Source organism: Artemia franciscana, chromosome 7 (genome assembly GCF_032884065.1).
Source record: "Artemia franciscana chromosome 7, ASM3288406v1, whole genome shotgun sequence".
Lineage (NCBI taxonomy): Eukaryota > Metazoa > Arthropoda > Branchiopoda > Anostraca > Artemiidae > Artemia > Artemia franciscana.
In genome coordinates this window covers 44488495-44511067 of record NC_088869.1, presented here as the reverse complement: position 1 = coordinate 44511067, position 22573 = coordinate 44488495, and the positions used below count along the sequence as shown (strand labels likewise).

The following is a 22573-nucleotide window of genomic DNA, read 5'->3' as shown; positions in this document are numbered from 1 at the left end:
TTTCTTAGATTTAAATATTAATATTTGTGATAATAATAAATTAAGTTTTAAAATGTATAATAAAACGGATGATTTTGATTTTGAAGTGATTAGTTTCCCATTCCCTGAAAGTAATATACACTCAAATATCACATATTCAGCGTTTTTCTCACAGTTACTTCGTTATGCAAGGATTTGTAGTAATTATATTGATTTTAAAAATAGATGTAAAATCTTAAGCCAAAAATTGATATCAAGAGGTTTTTCTGCAAATAAATTAACTTGGCAATTTAAAAAATTTAGTTTTCATTATAACGAACTTTTAAATAAATATCAAAAGAATTATCTAGAAATACTTAAAGAAATTTTTAACTAAGTTCGGAGGTTCGAGAAATGTTGTCACAGCGCCATTTATTTTGAATTGTGTTTCTATTTGAGCGGAATTTTTAAAAAATTAGCCACATGGTAAAGATGAATTATATAATTGTTTAGTTCATTCAGGTTTTTTGCAATGTGTTAATATTTGTGATTTGGTAAAATTTATAATATTTAGTTTACCTATTGTTGCTAAAGGGAGGGATATATTAACAGGATAAGCTTGTTTTGGTTTTACTTGGTTGTTTTACATTTGCTGTTTTTTTTTTCATAGGCATGTATTTTGGGGGTGATACCTGACGCGGGGATGCCATGGACATTCTGTGGTAGCCACAACACTGTGCTGGGTAGAGAATTTAGAGTGGCGAAACCCTATATAGGCCAGTGTATTCTCCTGATGAGCCCTTATGTTGGGTGTTGCCTCTGAATTATTTGTCTATATTATTTTTTCTATTGTTTGGTAAATGACGACTTATACTTATTGACGACATGACTGCCTGTCCATGGATTATTCTTTATGGTTGATTGTGTGTGGCTATGCTGTTTGACCTATGTGATTGTATGGATGAGTAGGGTTAAGGCCTCATTCAAGTGCTGGTCTATATTAATCACTAATTTAGGAAAACAGTCTTCCTTTTCTCCTTCTGTCTCTTTTTTTTTTTTTTTTTTTTTTTTTTTTTTTTTTTTTTTTTTTTTTTTTTTTTTTTTTGTGTTTGTGCTGTAGCATTGGTGATTTCTCTTTTCATGATATATATATATATATATATATATATATATATATATATATATATATATATATATATATATATATATATATGTAGGGACACAACTACAATGGCGCGTAACTAATATGGCGCGTAACGACTTACGCGCCCGAGGGGGCTTGGGGGGACACGAGGCGCCCCACCAACTAGGTGTTGGTGTGGCGCAAAGCGCCACCCAAACAGCTAATAGGGAATATAAATGACGACCGGGACACTCAAAGAAAATTGTATCTTATCCATCTTATTGGATATCATTAGTATCTTATCCATGGTACTCTGGGAGGTTGCTGGTGCCCCGTTAAGACCAAAAGAAAGCACTCTGAACTCGTAGAATGCGAACTTTGTTTGGTAAGCCATCTTTGCATGCTCTCTGGTGTAAGTTGTACTTGCCAGTAGCCTTTGGTAAGATCTAAAACGCTGAAGACCCTTTTGCTACCTACTTCCTCCAGCAATTTATCTGTGCAGAGAAGGGAGAAGACATCAAACTTAGATACCCGATTAATATCCTGGAAGTCCAAACAGAAGCAAAATGCTTCCATCTGGCTTGGCAAACACGTCTACCGGAGAGAAGCAGGGACTTGACGAAGGTTGTATAATCCTCATGTCCAGCATTTGCTTGATTTCTTCTTCAATGGCTTGTTGTCGACTCTCTGGTACCTTTTAGGCTCTCTGACGCACGGGATGAGCATTACTTCTATCAATGTGCTGTCTGACCGCTGATGTTCTTCTGGTAGTTTTAAAGAAGGAACTTCTGAATCTCATTAGTATCCCAAAAAGTCCTTTCTTTCTCTTTTCCTTAAGGTGATTTAGCGAATCTGTCACAATCTGGATGTCTTCCTGGTTACCAGAATTAGCTGCCTGGTCAAACGAAGGCATACTTGGAGCTTCATCAGCAAAGAGGATGAAATTCGTTGGCCTACGCTGAAACTTCCGAAGAAGATTGATGTGTAGAATCTTATTCTTCTACCTTCCTTTCGGGAACAGGACTTCGTAGTTTACAGCCCGACTCTCCGAGATACCTTGAATGGTCCTTGCTATCTGGTTTCCAATTTACGAGTTCCAGTCGGTAGAAGGACGGGGACCTTGTCGTCCACCTGCAGATCTCGCGGCTTCGCCTTTTTGTTGTATTGGGTTTTCTGCCTTTCAGACACCTCCATAAGATTTTCAAGACCCTCTTCTACGATCTACCGAATTCGTTCTCGTACAGACAAGAGCTCTTGTGTGGGTCTAACAGTAGAGTTTTTAATGTCTTCCAGCTGCTCCTTGATGACGTCCAATGGACTTTTCGGCCTCCACCAAAACAAAGCTTAACAGGACTAAAATTTGTTGAGGCTTGAGGCTTTTCTCCATAAGCGAAAAAGACTTGTGGATAAGGCGTTCCCAGTCTCACAGGTCATCCATAACAAACTTCTTCAAAAGCCGAACAAGCATCCCATTTAAGTTTTCAACCAGGCCATCCGTTTGTGGATGAAAGGGTGATGTCCGTATAATTTTCATTCCATGAATTTTGTATAACTCGAGTAAACTCTTAGTGACAAAATTCGAACCCTGGTCTGTCAGGATTTCTTCAAGAACACCAACCCGACAGAAGTACTGCTCAAATGTTTCTGCAATTTTCCTGGTATTTATAGATCTCCAGGGTATTGCCTCGGGACAACGAGTAAAATAATCTGATATCACCAAGAGGAATTGATGACCATTCCGATATGGTATTAATGGTCCCCCAATATCTGCTGTAATCCTCCTGAAAGGGTCTTCAAAGACCGACAGTCGTAACATGGGGACCTGTTCTTTTGGCTTAAGCTGTACCACTAGCTGGCAGATCTTACAAGTACGTACAAACCGTTTGACATCTTGACGTACCCAAGGCCAGAAGAACCTATGGATGATCCAATCAAGAATGTGTGAAACTCATTCCAATCAATCAATGAGTAAGTGACAACTCATTGGGGAATCATGGGCGACTCTTAGGACAAGCGACCTAAAAGGCTTGGGAACTACAAAATATGAAATATCTTCCTTATCCAACCTAGTTTTGGTCTTCTTCTAGAGCAGACTATTGATGACTTCGATACTCTGGCTTATACTAGCCAGAGTGAAACACTTTGTCAGTGCAAAATCTTGTTGTTAATTTAAGAGGTTAGCTAATTCCTTAGATGTTAGCTATTCTGGATCAACTTCTGATGGTTTTTCTTTAAAGGTTTTTCGTCTCCACTCTGTTTTCTCCTTTCGTTGTCATCGTAGACTCTTTCTTTCTTTCATGTTGTCTTTCCAATTTTTCGACTCTACCATAATCTGGGAAACATCATTTTCTGGAAGATTTATTGCGTGGGCTTGGGTCTCAGCTTCCAGCCCATTGTAGTCTTTCATCATAGTCGATACAAGAATAGAGACAGCAGGCATATCTACCTTTGCCTAAGAAGTTCTAGGAATCCTGGCAATGATCTTCCGATGATAGCATCTATGGGTAGATCCTCAGAAACTGCAACCTCTACATTGTCTTGGAAGGTATAATTGCAACATCCTATTTCCACATTGCACTTTTGTAGAGGTTATTGCTTACAATCACCGTGGACACAAAATTTCTCCGTGCTGGCGATGTTTGTTCACCCAGGCTCCCAATGTACCTTCCATGGACAATAATTATGGATGCTCCACTGCCAATAAGGATCTCTGCTTTATTCTCATCTATCATGCTCCTGACACGAAATCTTGTCTTAATTCTTTCTTCCGGACTTGGACTCTAAGCCAACAGGTTTTTTCGCCTCCTCGGCTCCCTACAGTCAATAACTTTGTGACCAAACTTTCCACAAATGAAACAACCTCGTGCCCCTCTGTTAGTTTTCTTGCGTAGAGGGTTTCGACTGCTGCATCCTATTGCATCCAATTCTGCATTCACCGGCTTGTTCGAGGAGTCAATTAGCTGTGCTTCCTTTGGAGCCATTTCTTTCCTTAAAAACTGACGTGACCATCCTTTCGATCCTTTGCATCTGTCAGCTTTGTGGTCTATGAAAAAGTTTTCAGCCACTTTGCAGACAGCAGCGAGAGTTGGTTGCTCAAGTTCTTTCAAACGGATACGTAGTTATTCATTCCTAATAGAACTGATATTTTGTTCCACCACCAGCTTTCTAAGGATATCAGCTATCTTCATTCGCCACTCATCTGCGTTTGTGATCGATCTGTATTCAACAACGTCAAATCATTTGGTCAGCAGCTTCACTAGCTTCTCACCGTAGTCAGTAAATGACTGGTCTCCCTGCTTCTGTGTCTTACGGAATAACTCGCGATAGTGTTCATTTGTCAGTCGGATTCTGGTCGGAATAGATTCTTTCATAAGGTCGTAGTCAGAGCTATCGGCCGTCGGAACAATTGCAGAAGCTTCTGTGGCTTTACCTGTCAGCGAGGCCTGGAGTCTAACTGCCCATGTAGCTCGACTCCAGTTATTTTGGGTGGCAGATCACTCGAAGGTTGTGATGTATGCATCGATATTCACACCATCCGTAAACTTGACAATCTGGATCGAAGTATTCTCAGCTGTAATTGTTTCATTCTGAATAGCGGACTGATTCGTTTGTATAGCTTGAACCAGAGGGGTAAACTGCAAAGTCACCGATTCCAGCTGCTGTTGCATCTATCGTCGGCTAGTCTCCCTTTTTGGCTCTAGTTCAGCCTGAATTGTTTTCATGCTTACCTTCATGGAGGCACGAAAAGTGGCCATTAGGTGTTCTTCGTCCATTTCCTCGGTCTTGTATGTAGCTACGCGCTGTCCTGCCCGTTTCTGTGACCTTGTTCGCGCGTTACCCTTATCCTTCTCCTTCAGGCTCATAAAGCTTCAAAGTTGGCTGTCGGTGAGATACAGGCGATTTCCAAAGTGCTAGGAAGCACAGTGGTGTGCTATAAAAGCACGCAGAGATGCACCCACACTACTGCACCTGTGAATGCACCCACACTGTGAAGCACCCACAATATGGAATAAAAGCACGCACAAATATATTATGAAGCAAGCGTAATTCACTATGAAAGCATGCACAAATGTGCGATGAGGCACGCGCAATGTGCTATTAAATACGTACAAATGTGCTATGAAGCACCCGAAATGTGCTATAAAAGCAGGCCCAAATATGCTATGAAGCAATCGCACAATGTGCTATGTAGCACGCTTGCACATCTGGTACCCTGACACCACTAGTGGGGGGGGCTTACCTTGTTCACCAAGAACAACTGGTAAAATACAGAGCAAGCTACCGATACAAACCAATAATCCTCTTAATATCAAAGCACTGCTAATTGTTTAAAACGGGAGATAATTTTCACAAATGGTAATAACGGTAAAAGTTTTTTTTTACAGATTATTTTAACTAGCTATCAAAACTGAAGGACAAACAGATTGTGGCCTTCTCTATTCTAAATAATGGAATAGCCTTCTCTAAAATTCCAAGCCTTCTCTATTTAAAAATTTAAGCTTAAATTGCTTTAACAGTCGAACGAATTTGTTGACTTAATTTTATTTAAAAAAAGAAGCTTAGCATGGTTCACCACGAGTATTTCCCATTGATTTAATGTGTCAAGGAATTTTTTGAGCAAAAGTGCACATCAAGCGCTTTTCCTTCATTTTCCTAGATGGAAGTAAAACCTATGTTTTCTTACCAAGTGGCGTCATTCAGTTGGTTGTGTAAAAAGAAAAAGCACACCTTTCACACCTCACTCTTTATGCTAAAGTTTTTTTATTGTTTTAAAAAGTACAGTTGTAACGAAGAGTCAAACTTTAGCGTAAAGAGCGGAAGGTTTAGGAGGGGACAAACCTTTTAATATACGAAATAATTTCTGTTCGTTTTAAGTTTTAATGTCGCTCCTTACTTGCAGTTAAAAAAACTAGTTTTTTTTCATTTAATGTTATACAAACAAGACACTTCAAGACGTCGTGGATTGACACGGATCCAATTATAACGTCTCTCTCTCTCTTTATACACTTTTGGGTTTTAATTTAACAAAACCGAAAAAACTAAATTGCTGTAACAGTCAAACTCAGATCATTATTCAGGAGGTTCTGTTTGGTTAAAATTTCTACCATTTTGTTTCCATTACAGATTTGCAAAGTGTTGCTGAACAAGAGGCAAAAAAAAAACCAAAATCAGGTAATAGCCATAGGTGTATTTTCCAACCCATTCTTCCAGAATTTCGCCAATGTCAATACACTATACTTTTGATTGGAAGACTTACAAGCCCCTGTCTTTTTTATACAAGCCCAATTGAAAAACACAACTTGATAACAAAACATAGGATTTACCGGTATTTAGAAAAATGACTGGAAAGCGTTTGACGTCAAAATTTGCTCAACAAATTCCTTAACACGTTAATTTACTGGGAAAAACTGGTGCTTAAACATAAAAATTAAATATAAAAAAACTGTTTTTATTACGGAAAGTAAGGAGCGACATTAAAACTTAAAACGAACAGAAATTACTCCGTATATGAAAGAGGTTTTTCCTCCTCAACGCCCCGCTCTTTACGCAAAAGTTTGACCCTTTCTCTTAACCCTACTTTTTAAAACAGTAAGAAACTTTAGAGTAAAGAGCGGGGTGTTGAGGAAGAAATACCCCTTTCATATACGGAGAAATTTCTGTTCGTTTTAAGTTTTAATGTCGCTCCTTACTTTCCGTTACAAAAACTTGTATATTTATTTAATTTCTGGACGTTTTTGAATCAATGTATATATTTTTAACTCGAACATTCCCTGTGTCCCCGTCGTCATTTATATATCCCCCTGTGCCCCCCGGCGTCCCCGTTGTAGTTGTTTCCCTGTGTCCCGGTCGTCATTTGTGTCCCGGTGTCCCAGTCTGTAATTTCTCTTTGAGTGTCCCGGTCGTCATTTATGCTCCCTATGTCCTTGTGTCCCGGTCGTCATTTGTGTCCCGATGTCCCGGTCTGGAATTTCCTCAGTCGACAAACATGACGTCAGTCGACACACAAACATGACGTCACTCGACCTGTGTCCCCGACACACAAACATGATACATGACCTGTGTCCCCGTCGAAAATTGTATATCCCCCTGTGACCCCCGGCGTCTCCGTTGTAGTTGTTTCCCTGTGTACTGGTCGTCATTTGTGTCCCGGTATCCAAGTCTGTAATTTCTCTTTGAGTATCCCGGTTGTCATTTATATTCCCTCTGTCCCGGTGTCCCGGTCGTCATTTGTGCCCCGATGTCCCGGTCTGTAATTTCTCTTTGAGTGTCCCGGTCGTCATTTATATTCCCTCTGTCCCAGTCGTCATTTGTGTCCCGGTGTCCCGGTCTATAGTCTCATCTTATAATGACGTCATATACAAAGCCTTATATTCTTTATTTCTCAGCATCACTATGAAATACATATCGCCGAACCTTTGTTTTTTTAACTAAAATCTGGTAGACATTGATGACCTTATCCAAGTCAAAATCCCAAACCCAATCATCATCGCTATCATTTTCAGTTACGATACGTTTTGACTCTCGCTGTCCAGATGGATTTTCATCTAACTGCGCAGTTTTGCGTTCTTTAGCCGCAAGCCTTTTGGCATTAACCCTTTGAGCAGATTCCTCGGCTGTTTCTTCTGCCATTGTAGGATTTATACTAAAGCCACACCAACAGCTAGTATATATAAATACTAGCTGTTGGGGTGGCGCTTCGCGCCACCCCAACACCTAGTTAGTGGGGCGCTTCGCGCCCCCCAAGCCCCCCCCGCACGCGTAAGTCGTTACGCGCCATATTAGTTACGCGCCATTGTAGTTGTGTCCCTGTGTCCCACCTGTGAATAGAGATAGATATAAATATATGTTTTTAACTACGTAAAACATGCGAATATACAACATTATTCGCTGTCCCATTGTCTTTGCATATAAATAGATTGTCAGGTTACTGACTCTTGAACATGCAACATATAATTGTCCATGGGAAAAACAATTCGTATTCAGATCTAAACCTCATTATTCTAATGATGTGTCCCTGTGTCCCGGTCGTCATTTATATTCCCTGTGTCCCGGTCGTCATTTGTGTCCTGGTGTTCCAGTTTGTAATTTCTCTTTGAGTGTCCCGGTCGTCATTTATATTCCCTGTGTCCCGGTGTCCCGGTCGTCATTTGTGTCCCGGTGTCCCGGTCTGTAATTTCTATTTGAACAATCCCTGTGTCCCGGTCGTCATTTATATATCCCGCCAGTGCCCCCGGCGTCCCCGTTGTAGTTGTGTCCCCGTGTCCCAGTCGTCATTTATATTCCATGTGTCCCGGTCGTGATTTGTGTCCGGGTGTCCCAGTTTGTAATTTCTCTTTGAGGTTCCCGGTCGTCACTTATATTCCCTCTGTCTCAGTCGTCATTTGTGTCCCGGTCTGTAATTTCTCTTTGAGTGTTTTTTCTTTTTAGTTTTTTTTTTTAGTTTTTTACCTTTTTTCTTTTTTCAGTTTTCTTTTTCATCTTTATTTTTTAGCGTCACTATGAAGTACATATTGACGAACCTTTGTTTTTTTAACTTAAATCTGGTAGGCATTGATGACCTTATCCAAGTCAAAATCCCAAACCCAATCATCATCGCTATCATTTTCAGTTTTGATATGTTTTGACTCTCGCTGTCCAGGTGGATTTTCATCTAACTGCGCGGTTTTGCGTTCTTTAGCCGCAAGCCTGTTTTCTTGCTGTTCTTGTGATTCCCCGGCACGCTTTCTTTTCTTACTTTCTCTATCAGCTGCAAGCCTGTTTTCTTGCTGTTCTTTTCATTCCTCGGAACGCTTTCTTTTCTTACTTTCTCTATCAGCAGCAAGTTTTTTGGCATAAACTCTTTGAGCAGCTTCCTCGGCTGTTGCCATTGTAGGTTCTTCAGTCATTTTACAATTAAACATTTTTCCGTTAACAAATGTCTTAAATACCGTTAATGACGTCACCGTCATAGCAAAAATGACGACAACTAACTTCATGACGTCAGTCGACACAGAAATATGACGTCACCTGACAGACAGACACACAGACAACTTATTTATATATATATATATATATATATATATATATATATATATATATATATATATATATATATATATATATATCTACTAGCTGTTGGGGTGGCGCTTCGCGCCACCCCAACACCTAGTTGGTGGGGCGCTTCGCGCCCCCCCCAAGCCGCCCCGCGCGCGTAAGTCGTTACGCGCCATATTAGTTACGCGCCATTGTAGTTGTGTCCCTGTGTCCCACCTGTGAATATAGATAGATTTATATATGTGTTTCAAACTACGTAAAAATTGCGAATATACAACATTCTTGGCTTTCCCACTACTGGGAGCTTTCCGTTTCCAATTGCCAGCAATTGATCTGAAAATGTTTGACCAGAGTCATCGTTACACAGACAGACAACTTATTTTTATATATATATATATATATATATATATATATATATATATATATATATATATATATATATATATATATATATATATATATATATATATATATACTAGCTGTTGGGGTGGCGCTTCGCGCCACCCCAACACCTAGTTGGTGGGGGCGCTTCGCGCCCCCCCCCAAGCCCCCCCGCGCGCGTAAGTCGTTACGCGCCATAATAGTTACGCGCCATTGTAGTTGTGTCCCTATGTCCCACCTGTGAATATAGATATATATATATATATATATGGTTTTAACTACGTAAAACTTGCGAATATACAACATTCTTTGCTGTCCCATTGTCTTTGCATATAAATAGATTGTCAGGTTATCCCCCTGTTTCCCCCGGTGTCCCCGTTGTAGTTGTGTCCCTGTGTCCCGGTCGTCATTTATATTCCCTGTGTCCCGGGTCCCGGTCATCATTTGTATCCCGGTGTCCCGGTCTGTATATACATTCGTTTTTTAGTTTTGTTTTTCTCCTTTATTTTTTTCCTTTTTTTTTCTTTTTTAGCTTATTTAGATTTTTAGATTTTTTAGTTTTTTTTATTAGTTTTTAGTTTTTATTTCTTTTTAGTTTTTTTGTCCCGGTCGTCATTTATATCCCCCTGTTTCCCCCGGTGTCCCCGTTGTAGTTGTGTCCCTGTGTCCCGGTCGTTATTTATATTCCCTGTGTCCCGGTCGTCATTTGTATCCCGGTGTACCGGTCTGTATATACATTCGTTTTTTAGTTTTGTTTTTCTCCTTTATTTTTTTCCTTTTTTTTTCTTTTTTAGTTTATTTAGATTTTTAGATTTTTTAGTTTTTTTATTAGTTTTTAGTTTTTTTTTCTTTTTAGTTTTTTTGTAGTTTTTACCTTCTTTTTAGTTTTGTTAATTTTTTTTTTTACTTGTGTCCTGGTCGTCATTTATACTCCCTGTGTCCCGGTGCTTTGTTGATTGCTAATCGAACATTCCTTTTGTCCTGGTGGCTTTCTCTTTGAGTGTCGTCATTTATTTTTTTCTTTTTTAGTTCTTTTAGTTTTTACCTTTTTTAGTTTTTTTTTAGTTTTTAGTTTTTTTAGTTTTTTACCTTTTTTTAGTTTTTTTAGTTTTTTAGCTTTTTTATTTTTTTTATTAGTTTTTAGTTTTTTTGTAGTTTTTGCCTTTTTTTTAGTTTTTTGTCCTGGTCGCTTTCTCTTTGAGTGTCGTCATTTATTAGTTTTTTCCTTTTTTTTTTTAGTTTTTTATTGGTTTTTACCTTTATTTTAGCTTATTTTTCAGTTTTTTCCTTTTTTTTAGTTTTTTTTTATTTTTTATTTTTTTTAGTTTTTTACCTTTTTTTAGTTTTTTTAGTTTTTTTAGTTTTTTAGCTTTTTTACTTTTTTTATTAGTTTTTAGTTTTTTTTGTAGTTTTTGCCTTTTTTTAGTTTTTTCAGTTTTTTTTTTAGTTTTTTATTGGTTTTTACCTTTATAGTTTTTTTAGTTTTTTAGCTTTTTTATTTTTTTTATTAGTTTTTAGTTTTTTTTTGTAGTTTTTGCCTTTTTTTAGTTTTTTCAGTTTTGACGTCACCTAATCCAGTTTTTTCAGGTGACGTCACCTGACACATCCATCCACACATCCATCCACACATCCACAGACAGACAACTTATTTTTATATATATAGATATATATATATATATATATATATCTATATATATAAAAATAAGTTGTCTGTGTGTGGATCTGTGGATGGATCAGGTGACGTCATGTTTCGGCTGACGTCATGAAATTAGTTGCCATCATTTTTGCTTTGAAGGTGACGTCATTCAAGTTATATAAGACATATGTTCGCCGTCATGTTTCGGCTGACGTCATGAAATTAGTTGCCATCATTTTTGCTTTGAAGGCGTGACGTCATTCAAGTTATATAAGACGTATGTTCGCGTAGAATTCTATTAATGCTTAAGTTTATAATGACTGATGAAGATGCTCAAAGAGTCTATGCCAAAAAACTTGCTGCTAATAGAGAAAGTCAGAAAAGAAAGCGTGCCGAGGAACTACCAGAGCAACGCGAAAGCAGACTTGCTGCTAAAAGAGAAAGTGAAAAAAGAAGGCGTGCCGAGGAACTACTAGAGCAACGCAGAAGCAGACTTGCTGCTAAAAGAGAAAGTGAAAAAAGAAGGCGTGCCGAGGAATCAAAAGACCAGCAGGGAAACAGGCTTGAGGCTGATAGAGAAAGAAAGAACAGAAAGCATGCCGAGGAACTACCAGAGCAACGCAGAAGCAGACTTGCTGCTAAAAGAGAAAGTGAAAAAAGAAGGCGTGCCGAGGAACTACTAGAGCAACGCAGAAGCAGACTTGCTGCTAAAAGAGAAAGTGAAAAAAGAAGGCGTGCCGAGGAATCAAAAGACCAGCAGGGAAACAGGCTTGCTGCTGATAGAGAAAGTAAGAAAAGAAAGCGTGCCGAGGAATCAGAGCAATCTGAAAGTTATCGCCTGGCATTCAGGTACAACCCAGTCGATGATTATAGCTTGAGTAGATGTGTCCAAATCGGGACAATGTCTAAAATTTGTCCCTATTGCAAGGCCTTGAAATTCAATGGTGAAACAATGGGAATGTGTTGCGCCTCAGGAAAAGTTAAACTTCCTCTATTGGCTGCACCACCAGAGCCATTGAAGACTTTCCTTACTGGAACTACGTCAGAATCTAAGCGTTTTTTGTCAAAAATCAGACAATACAACTCATGTTTCCAAATGACGTCGTTTGGAGCCCAAATCGAAAATCCAGATCAATTTATGTCTACTTTCAAAGTAAAAGGGCAAATTTATCATAAAGCAGGGTCCCTTCTACCATTCTCAGGCGAGAATCATAAATTTTTACAATTGTACTTCATCAGTGATAGAAATTCTGAATTGAATGCACGTTGCGAAATTTCTCCCAACGTTGAAAGGACAATCGTTTCCCAATTGCAACATCTTTTCCACGAAAATAAAAAGTTAGTGCGTCTGTTCAAAACAGCCATGGATTTGATGCCTACTGATACTCCTAAAATTGTTATTTCCGCTGACAAAACGCCTCCTGGCCAACATGTGCGTAGATACAATGCTCCGACTATCGACGAAGTGGCAATCGTTATGGTCGGTGATCAGTTTTTACCTCGAGATATTATTCTACATAAGCGAAACGCTCAGTTGTTAAGAATTGCTGAAACTCATCGATGCTACGATGCCCTACAATAACCTATCATTTTTTGGGATGGAGCCGACGGCTATCACTTTAATATTAAATTGATGAATCCAGCCACTAACAAAGAAATGAATAAGAAATGCAGTGCAATGCATTATTATTCCTATAGACTAATGATTCGGCAGGATGAAGAAAATTATATTTTAAAATGCCGTGAATTGTTTCACCAATTTATGGTTGATATGTATGCTAAAATTGAATCAGAACGTTTGCTATATATCCGCCTGAATCAGACCAAGCTCCGCTCTGAACAATACATTCATTTGCGAGATGCAGTTATAAATGACGGTAATACCACAAACGTTGGAAGATTAACAATTTTACCTTCGTCATATGTTGGCAGTCCCCGTCATATGCATGAATATGCTCAAGATGCTATTGCGTATGTTCGTCTCTATGGTCGTCCAGATTTATTTATTACATTTACATGTAATCAATCTTGGGACGAGATACTGCAGCTTTTACTTCAAGGACAATCGGCGGTTCATAGGCATGACATTACGGCACGTGTCTTCCGGCAAAAGTTGAAATCACTGATAAACTACCTTGTAAAACATGAAGTGTTTGGGTCAGTGCGATGCTGGATGTACTCAGTGGAATGGCAAAAACGAGGTTTGCCACACGCACATATACTAATCTGGCTACATAAAAAATTACTTCAAACGAAATTGATGATGTGATTTCCGCTGAAATACCTGATAAAAATGTCGATAAGGGGTTACATGATATTATTGTAAAAAATATGATACATGGACCTTGCGGTGCACTGAACGAAAATTCACCATGCATGGCCAAAGGAAGGTGCACAAAGCAATATCCTCGACTTTTAGTACCCAAAACAATTACTGGCAATGATGGTTACCCACAATATAGAAGAAGATCTACTGAAGATGGCGGTAAAACAGCAATAATAAAGAAGCGTAACGGTACCACCATCGAAGTAGATAACCAGTGGGTTGTTCCATATTCCCCTTTATTATCAAAAACATTTAATGCACACATAAACGTTGAATACTGTAACTCCGTAAAGGCAATCAAATACATATGTAAATACGTCAACAAAGGCAGTGACATGGCAGTTTTTGGCTTGCAGTCCGATATCAAAGATTTCGATGAAATCGTAGAATATCAGGCTGGAAGATACATAAGCAGTAATGAAGCTGTTTGGCGAATTCTTTCATTTCCGATACATGAACGTAGTCCAGCTGTTGTTCACTTAGCGGTACATTTACAGAATGGTCAACGTGTTTATTTCACGGAAACCAACGTGCAACAAAGAGTCCTGAATCCACCGGATACAACATTAACAGCTTTTTTTTCGCTTTGCAAAAATGATTCTTTTGCGAAAAAACTATTGTATACTGAAGTGCCTTCGTATTACACGTGGAATACTAAAAATAAAGTATTTGAACGTCGAAAACAGGGTAAGTCAGTCGACGGCCAACCTACCATCTTCAAAGATACCACGATAGGAAGACTCTACACCGTTCACCCCAATCAACATGAATGCTTCTTTCTACGCCTGCTTTTGGTGAATGTACCCGGTCCGACATCCTTTGAGTATTTGAGGACTGTAAATGGTACTATACATGACACTTACCGTAGTGCATGCCAAGCTCTGAATTTATTGGAGAATGACCAACACTGGGATAACTGCATCAATGACGCGTGCGAAACGTCAACCCCAAGTCAAATTCGTGCATTGTTTGGCATCATTTTAACAACTTGCTCTCCATCAGCTCCTACAGATTTATGGGAAAAATATAAGTCAAAAATGTTCGAAGATATACTTCATCGAAAACAGTTAGAGACGTCAGACATGACTTTTGATTTTACACCAGAAATTTATAACTACACTTTAGTTGTTATAGAAGATTTTTGCATAAGTATGGCAAACAAACCTCTTCAGGGTTTGGGAATGCCTTTACCTAACCGTATCGCTGCTGTTTCGACATGTGTAGAATTGGATCGTGAACAAAGTTACAGTACGAGTGATCTATTGTCGTATGTACAAAATAACATTTCCAAGTTAACGTCGGAACAAAAAGACATTTATGATACGATAATGCATTGTGTCGATAACAACGTTGGAGAAATTTTCTTTTTGGATGCGCCAGGAGGTACTGGTAAAACGTTTGTGATAAAACTGATTCTGGCATCAATTCGATCTAAAAATGATATAGCGTTGGCAATTGCGTCGTCCGGAATAGCCGCAACATTGCTGCCTGGTGGAAGAACTGCTCATTCCGCTTTGAAATTGCCTCTGAACTTGCATTCTACAGAAACTCCCACGTGCAATATTTCCAAATCATCTGGGATGGGTAAAGTATTGCAGCAATGCAAACTTATTAATTGGGATGAGTGCACAATGGCACACAAAAAATCGCTCGAGGCTCTGGATCAATGCTTGAAAGATTTGCGAGGGAAGTCGAAACCCTTTGGCAGCACCTTAATATTGCTTGAGGGAGATTTCAGGCAAACATTACCTATAATACCTAGATCAACTCCTGCAGACGAAATGAATGCTTGCCTGAAAAATTCTAATTTATGGGCACACGTAAAAACATTAAAATTAACTACAAATATGCGTGTCCGATTGCAAAACGATGACTCTGGTCAAACATTTTCAGATCAATTGCTGGCAATGGGAAACGGAAAGCTCCCAGTAGACTCAATTTCAGGACGTATACAACTACCTGCTGATTTCTGTAATTTAGTGACGTCCAAAAATGAATTGATTGAAAAAGTATTTCCGAATATTCTAAAAAATTATAAAAATAATAAATGGCTAAGTGAAAGAGCGATTCTCGCACCCAAAAATATAGACGTCCACGAAATCAACAATATTGTTTTGACCAATATTCAAGACCAGGCAGTCCTTTACAAGTCAGTCGACACAGTTTTGGAACCAAATGAAGCGGTTAATTATCCATCTGAATTTTTAAATTCCATAGATCTTTCAGGGTTTCCACCACACGTGCTACAACTAAAAATAGGCGTACCAATAATATTGTTACGTAACATAAACCCACCAAAGCTTGGCAATGGCACTCGAATTGCCGTAAAAAAAAACAATGGAAAACCTAATAGAGGCCACAATCCTGACAGGGCCTTTTGAGGGTGAGGCTGTTCTTATTCCTCGCATTCCCATGATTCCAACAGATTTGCCTTTTCAATTTAAAAGCTTGCAATTCCCAATTCGATTAGCATTTGCAATCACCATTAACAAAGCTCAAGGTCAATCATTAGAAAAATGTGGTATTGATCTTAATACTGATTGTTTTTCCCATGGACAATTGTACGTTGCATGTTCGAGGGTCGGTAAACCTGACAATCTATTTATATGCAGCGAGAATTGGACAGCGAAGAATGTTGTATATTCGCAAGTTTTACGCAGTTAATTTGTATTTCGGAACCAAATGAAGCGGTTAATTATCCATCTGAATTTTTAAATTCCATAGATCCTTCAGGGTGTCCACCACACCTGCTACAACTAAAAATAGGCGTACCAATAATACTTTTAAGAAATATCAACCCACCAAAGCTTTGCAATGGCACGCGACTTGCCGTAAAAAAAAAAACAATGGAAAACCTAATAGATGCCACAATCTTGACAGGGCCTTATGAGGGTGAGGCTGTTCTTATTCCTCGCATTCCCATGATTCCAACGGATCTGCTTTTTCAATTTAAAAGATTGCAATTCCCAATTCGATTAGCATTTGCAACCACCATCAACAAAGCTCAAGGGCAATCACTAGAAAAATGCGGTATAGATCTTAATACAGATTGCTTTACCAATGTACAATTGTATGTTGCATCTTTGAGGGTCGGTAAACCTGACAATCTATTTATACGCACAGACAATGGGACAGCGAAGACTGTTGTATATTCACAAGTTTTACGTAGTTAATTTGTATTGTATCTATCTATCTATCTATCTATATAAAAACGAGTTGTGTGTATGCATGTTTGTTTGTTTGTAAAAAGAGCGTTTGCATATGACGTCATTATTAGTACATACGGCTTTGTATATGGACAGACAATGGGAAAGCCAAGAATGTTGTATATTCGCAATTTTTACGTAGTTTGAAACACATATATAAATCTATCTATATTCACAGGTGGGACACAGGGACACAACTACAATGGCGCGTAACTAATATGGCGCGTAACGACTTAAGCGCGCGGGGGGGCTTGGGGGCGCGAAGCGCCCCCACCAACTAGGTGTTGGGGTGGCGCTTCGCGCCACCCCAACAGCTAGTATATATATATATATATATATATATTTTCTGTTTAGTTTTTTTGTAGTTTTTACCTTTTTTAATTTTTTTCTTCTTTTGTATTTATGCTAAAGCCAAGGTTCAAACCTGGAGCCTCTCGGACCTAGAACCTGAAACATAAACCTTTACCAACTCAGCTACTTCGGCTTGAATACATTTGTTTTGAGCAGCTTCCTCGGGTGTTGCCATTGTAGGTTCTTCAGTCATTTTACAATTAGAAATTTCTCTTTCAACGGTCTTCTTACTATGAAAATTTTTTCTTTGAACGATATTCTTAAATACCTGTGTCCTGGTCGTCATTTATATTCCCTGTGTCCCGGTCGTCATTTGTGCCCCGGTATCCCAGTCTGTAATTTCTCTTTGAGTGTCCTGGTCGTTATTTATATTCCCTCTGTCCTGGTCGTCATTTGTGTCCCGGTCTGTAATTTCTCTTTGAGTGTTTTTTCTTTTTAGTATTTTTTAGTTTTTTACATTTTTTCTTTTTTCAGTTTTCTTTTTCTTCTTGCCATTGTAGGTTTTTCAGTCATTTTACAATTAGAAATTTCTCTTTCAGCGGTCTTCTTACAATTAAAAATTTGTCTTTGAACGATATTCTTAAATACCTGTGTCCTGGTCGTCATTTATATTCCCTGTGTCCCGGTCGTCATTTGTGTCCTGGTATCCCAGTCTGTAATTTCTCTTTGAGTGTCCCGGTCGTTATTTATATTTCCTCTGTCCCGGTCGTCATTTGTGTCCCGGTCTGTAATTTCTCTTTGAGTGTTTTTTCTTTTTAGTATTTTTTAGTTTTTTACATTTTTTCTTTTTTCAGTTTTCTTTTTCTTCTTTATTTTTCAGCTTCACTATGAAATACATATCGCCGAACCTTTGTTTTTTTTAACTAAAATCTGGTAGGCATTGATGCCCTTATCCAAGTCAAAATCCCAAACCCAATCATCATCGCTATCATTTTCAGTTTTGATATGTTTTGACTCTCGCTGTCCAGGTGGATCTTCATCTAACTGCGCAGTTTTGCGTTCTTTAGCCTCAAGCCTGTTTCCTTGCCGTTCTTTTGATTCCTCGGCACGCTTTCTTTTCTGACTTTCTCTATCAGCAGCAAGTTTTTTGGCATAGACTCTTTGAGCATCTTCATCGGCTTTTGCCATTGTAAGTTCATCAGTCATTTTAAACTTAAACATTAATAGATTTCTACGTGAACATATATGTCTTAAATACCATTAATGACTTCACCGTCAAAGCAAAAATGACGACAACTAATTTCATGACGTCAGCCGACACAGAAACATGACGTCACCTGATCCACAGATCCACAGACAGACAACTTATTTTTATATATATAGACTAGCTGTTGGGGTGGCGCTTCGCGCCACCCCAACACCTAGTTGGTGGGGCGCTTCGCGCCCCCCCAAGCCCCCCCGCGCGCGTAAGTCGTTACGCGCCATATTAGTTATGCGCCATTGTAGTTGTGTCCCTGTGTCCCACCTGTGAATATAGATAGATTTATATATGTGTTTCAAACTACGCAAAAATTGCGAATAAACAACATTCTTGGCTTTCCCATTGTCTCTGCATATGCAAAGCCGTATGTACTAATAATGACGTCATATACAAACGCTCTTTTTACAAACAAACAAACATGCATCCACATAACTCGTTTTTATATAGATAGATACAATACAAATTAACTGCGTAAAACTTGCGAATAAACAACATTCTTCGCTGTCCAATTGTCGCTGCATATAAATACATTGTCAGGTTTACCGACCCTCGAACATGCAACGTACAATTGTCCATGGGAAAAACAATCAGGATTAAGATCTATACCACATTTTTCTAATGATTGACCTTGAGCTTTGTTAATGGTGATTGCAAATACTAATCGAATTGGGAATTGCAATCTTTTAAATTGAAAAAGCAGATCCGTTGGAATCATGGGAATGCGAGGAATAAGAACAGCCTCACCCTCATAAGGCCCTGTCAAGATTGTGGCCTCTATTAGGTTTTCCATTGTTTTTTTTTACGGCAAGTCGCGTGCCATTGCAAAGCTTTGGTGGGTTGATATTTCTTAAAAGTATTATTGGTACGCCTATTTTTAGTTGTAGCACGTGTGGTGGAAACCCTGAAGGATCTATGGAATTTAAAAATTCAGATGGATAATTAACCGCTTCATTTGGTTCCAAAACTGTGTCGACTGACTTGTAAAGGACTGCCTGGTCTCGAATCTTGTTCAAAACAATATTGTTGATTTCGTGGACGTCTATATTTTTTGGTGCGAGAATCGCTCTTTCACTTAGCCATTTATTATTTTTATAATTTTTTAGAATATTCGGAAATACTTTTTCAATCAATTCATTTTTGGACGTCACTAAATTACAGAAATCAGCAGGTAGTTGTATACGTCCTGAAATTGAGTCTACTGTTTGACCAGAGTCATCGTTTTGCAATCGGACACGCATATTTGTAGTTAATTTTAATATTTTTACGTGTGCCTATAAATTAGAATTTTTTAGGCAAGCATTCACTTCGTCTGCAGGAGTTAAACTACGTAAAAATTGCGAATATACAACATTCTTGGCTTTCCCATTGTCTCTGCATATACAAAGCCGTATGTACTAATAATGACATCATATGCAAACGCTCTTTTTACAAACAAACAAACATGCATACATACAACTCGTTTTTATATAGATAGATAGATAGATAGATAGATAAAATACAAATTAACTGCGTAAAACTTGCGAATATACAACATTCTTCGCTGTCCAATCGTCGCTGCATATAAATAGATTGTCAGGTTTACCGACCCTCGAACATGCAACGTACAATTGTCAATGGGAAAAACAATCAGTATTAAGATCTATACCACATTTTTCTAATGATTGACCTTGAGCTTTGTTAATGGTGATTGCAAATGCTAATCGAATTGGGAATTGCAATCTTTTAAATTGAAAAGGCAGATCCGTTGGAATCTTGGGAATGCGAGGAATAAGAACAGCCTCACCCTCAAAAGGCCCTGTCAAGATTGTGGCCTCTATTAGGTTTTCCATTGTTTTTTTTACGGCAGGTCGAGTGCCATAGCAAAGCTTTGGCGGGTTTATATTTCTTAAAAGTATTATTGGTAGGCCTATTTTTAGTTGTAGTACGTGTGGTGGAAACCCTGAGAATAATATCTCGAGGTAAAAACTGATCACCGACCATAACGATGGCCACTTCGTCGATAGTTGGAGCATTGTATCTACGCACATGTTGGCCAGGAGGCGTTTTGTCAGCGGAAATAATAATTTTATGCGTATAAGTAGGCATCAAATCGATGGCTGTTTTGAACAGACGCACTAAATTATTATTTTCGTGGAAAAGATGTTGTAATTGGGAAACGATTGTCCTTTCAATGTTGGGAGAAATTTCGCAACGTGCATTCAATTCAGAATTTCTATCACTGATGAAGTACAATTGTAAAAATTTATGATTCTCGCCTGAGAATGGTAGAAGAGACCCTGCTCTATGATAAATTTGCCCTTTTACTTTGAAAGTAGACATAAATTGATCTGGATTTTCAATTTGGGCTCCAAACGACGTCATTTGGAAACATGAGTTGTATTTTCTGATTCATTTATATTCCTTATGTCCCGGTGTCCCGGTCGTCATTTATATCCCCCTGTTTTATATCCCGCTTATTTTTCAGTTTTTTCATTTTTTAGTTTTTTTTTTTACTTTTTTAGTTCTTTTAGTTCTTACGTTTTTTAGTTTTTTTAGTTTTTTAGATGAATTTTTTTTTTTTAGTTTTGTACCTTTTTTTCTTTTTAGTTTTTATTGGTTTTTACGTTTTTTTAGCTTTTTATCTTTTTTATTTTTTTATTTTAATTTTTAATTTTATTAGTATTCTTTTTCTCTTCTATTTTTCATTTTTCCTTTTTTTTAGTTTTTTTTTAGTTTTTAGTTTTTTAAGTTTTTTCCTTTTTTTAGTTTCTTTAGTTTTTTAGTTTTTCGGCTTTTTATTTTTTTATTAGTTTTTAGTTTTTTTTTGTAGTTTTTGCCTTTTTTAGTTTTTTCAGTTTTTTTTTAGTTTTTAGTTTTTTACCTTTTTTAGCCTAACCAGGATTTGAACCTGGGACCTTCATTCTCCGTTCTGACACCCTCTCTCACCGAGTGACTACTCCAGCATGTTCATTTTGGTGTTTTAAATGGTATATTATTAACCAAATTAATGTGTTTTACAATATACTAAGCATCGTCATAACAAAAATGACGGCAACTAATTTCATGACGTCAGCCGAAACATGACGTCACCTGATCCACAGATCCACAGACCCACAGATAGACAGACGACTTATTTTTATATAGATAGATATATATAAAAATAAGTTGTCTGTCTGTCTGTCTGTGGATCAGGTGACGTCATGTTTCTGTGTTGACTGACGTCATGAAATTAGTTGTCGTCATTTTTGCTTTGACGGTGACGTCATTAGACCGAGACAGAGGGAATATAAGTGACGACCGGGAACCTTACAGACTGGGACACCCGGACACAAATCACGACCGGGACACAGGGACACAACTACAACGGGGACGCCAGGGGCACAGGCGGGATATATAAATGACGACCGGGACACAGGGATTGTTCGAATAGAAATTACAGACCGGGACACCGGGACACAAATGACGAACGGGACACCGGGACACAGGGAATATAAATGACGACCGGGACACTCAAAGAGAAATTACAAACTGGGACACCGGGACACAAATGACGACCGGGACACAGGGAATATAAATGACGACCGGGACACAGGGACACATCATTAGAATAATGAGGTATAGATCTGAATACGGATTGTTTTTCCCATGGACAGTTATATGTTGCATGTTCAAGAGTCAGTAAACCTGACAATCTATTTATATGCACAGACAATGGGACAGCGAAGAATGTTGTATATTCGCATGTTTTACGTAGTTAAAAACATATATTTATATCTCTATTCACAGGTGGGACACAGGGACACAACTACAATGGCGCGTAACTAATATGGCGCGTAACGACTTACGCGCGCGGGGGGGCTTGGGGGGGCGCGAAGCGCCCCACCAACTAGGTGTTGGGTGGAGCGAAGCGCCACCCCAACAGCTAGTCTATCTATATATATAAAAATAAGTTGTCTGTCTGTGGATCTGTGGATCAGGTGACGTCATGTTTCTCTGTCGGCTGACGTCATGAAATTAGTTGTCGTCATTTTTGCTTTGACGGTGACGTCATTAATGGTATTTAAGACATGCGTTCACGGAAAAATGTTTAATTGTAAGATGACTGAAGAACCTACAGTGGCAACAGCAGAGGAAGCTGCTCAAAGAGTCTATGCCAAAAAACTTGCTGCTGATAGAGAAAGTAAGAAAAGAAAGCGTGCCGAGGAATCACAAGAACAGCAAAAAAACAGGCTTGCAGCTGATAGAGAAAGTAAGAAAAGAAGGCGTGCCGAGGAATCACAAGAACAGCAAGAAAACAGGCTTGCCGCTAAAGAACGCAAAACCGCGCAGTTAGATGAAAATCCACCTGGAAAGCGAGAGTCAAAACATATCAAAACTT

General features: G+C 38.5%; 2 protein-coding genes across 3 annotated transcripts in view; one reads left to right on the top strand and one right to left on the bottom strand.

Annotated features, from left to right (window-relative positions):
* Positions 1-22573, top strand: part of LOC136029354 (uncharacterized) — a 224757-nt gene that overhangs the window by 97301 nt on the left and 104883 nt on the right. The window lies entirely within an intron of this gene.
* LOC136028652 (1-phosphatidylinositol 4,5-bisphosphate phosphodiesterase-like) overlaps positions 4750-22573 on the bottom strand; it is a 74791-nt gene continuing 56967 nt past the window's right edge. The window contains exon 9 of the mRNA XM_065706477.1: positions 4750-4948. Coding sequence (XP_065562549.1) covers positions 4750-4948 — 199 coding nt within the window. The remainder of the gene's footprint in view (positions 4949-22573) is intronic.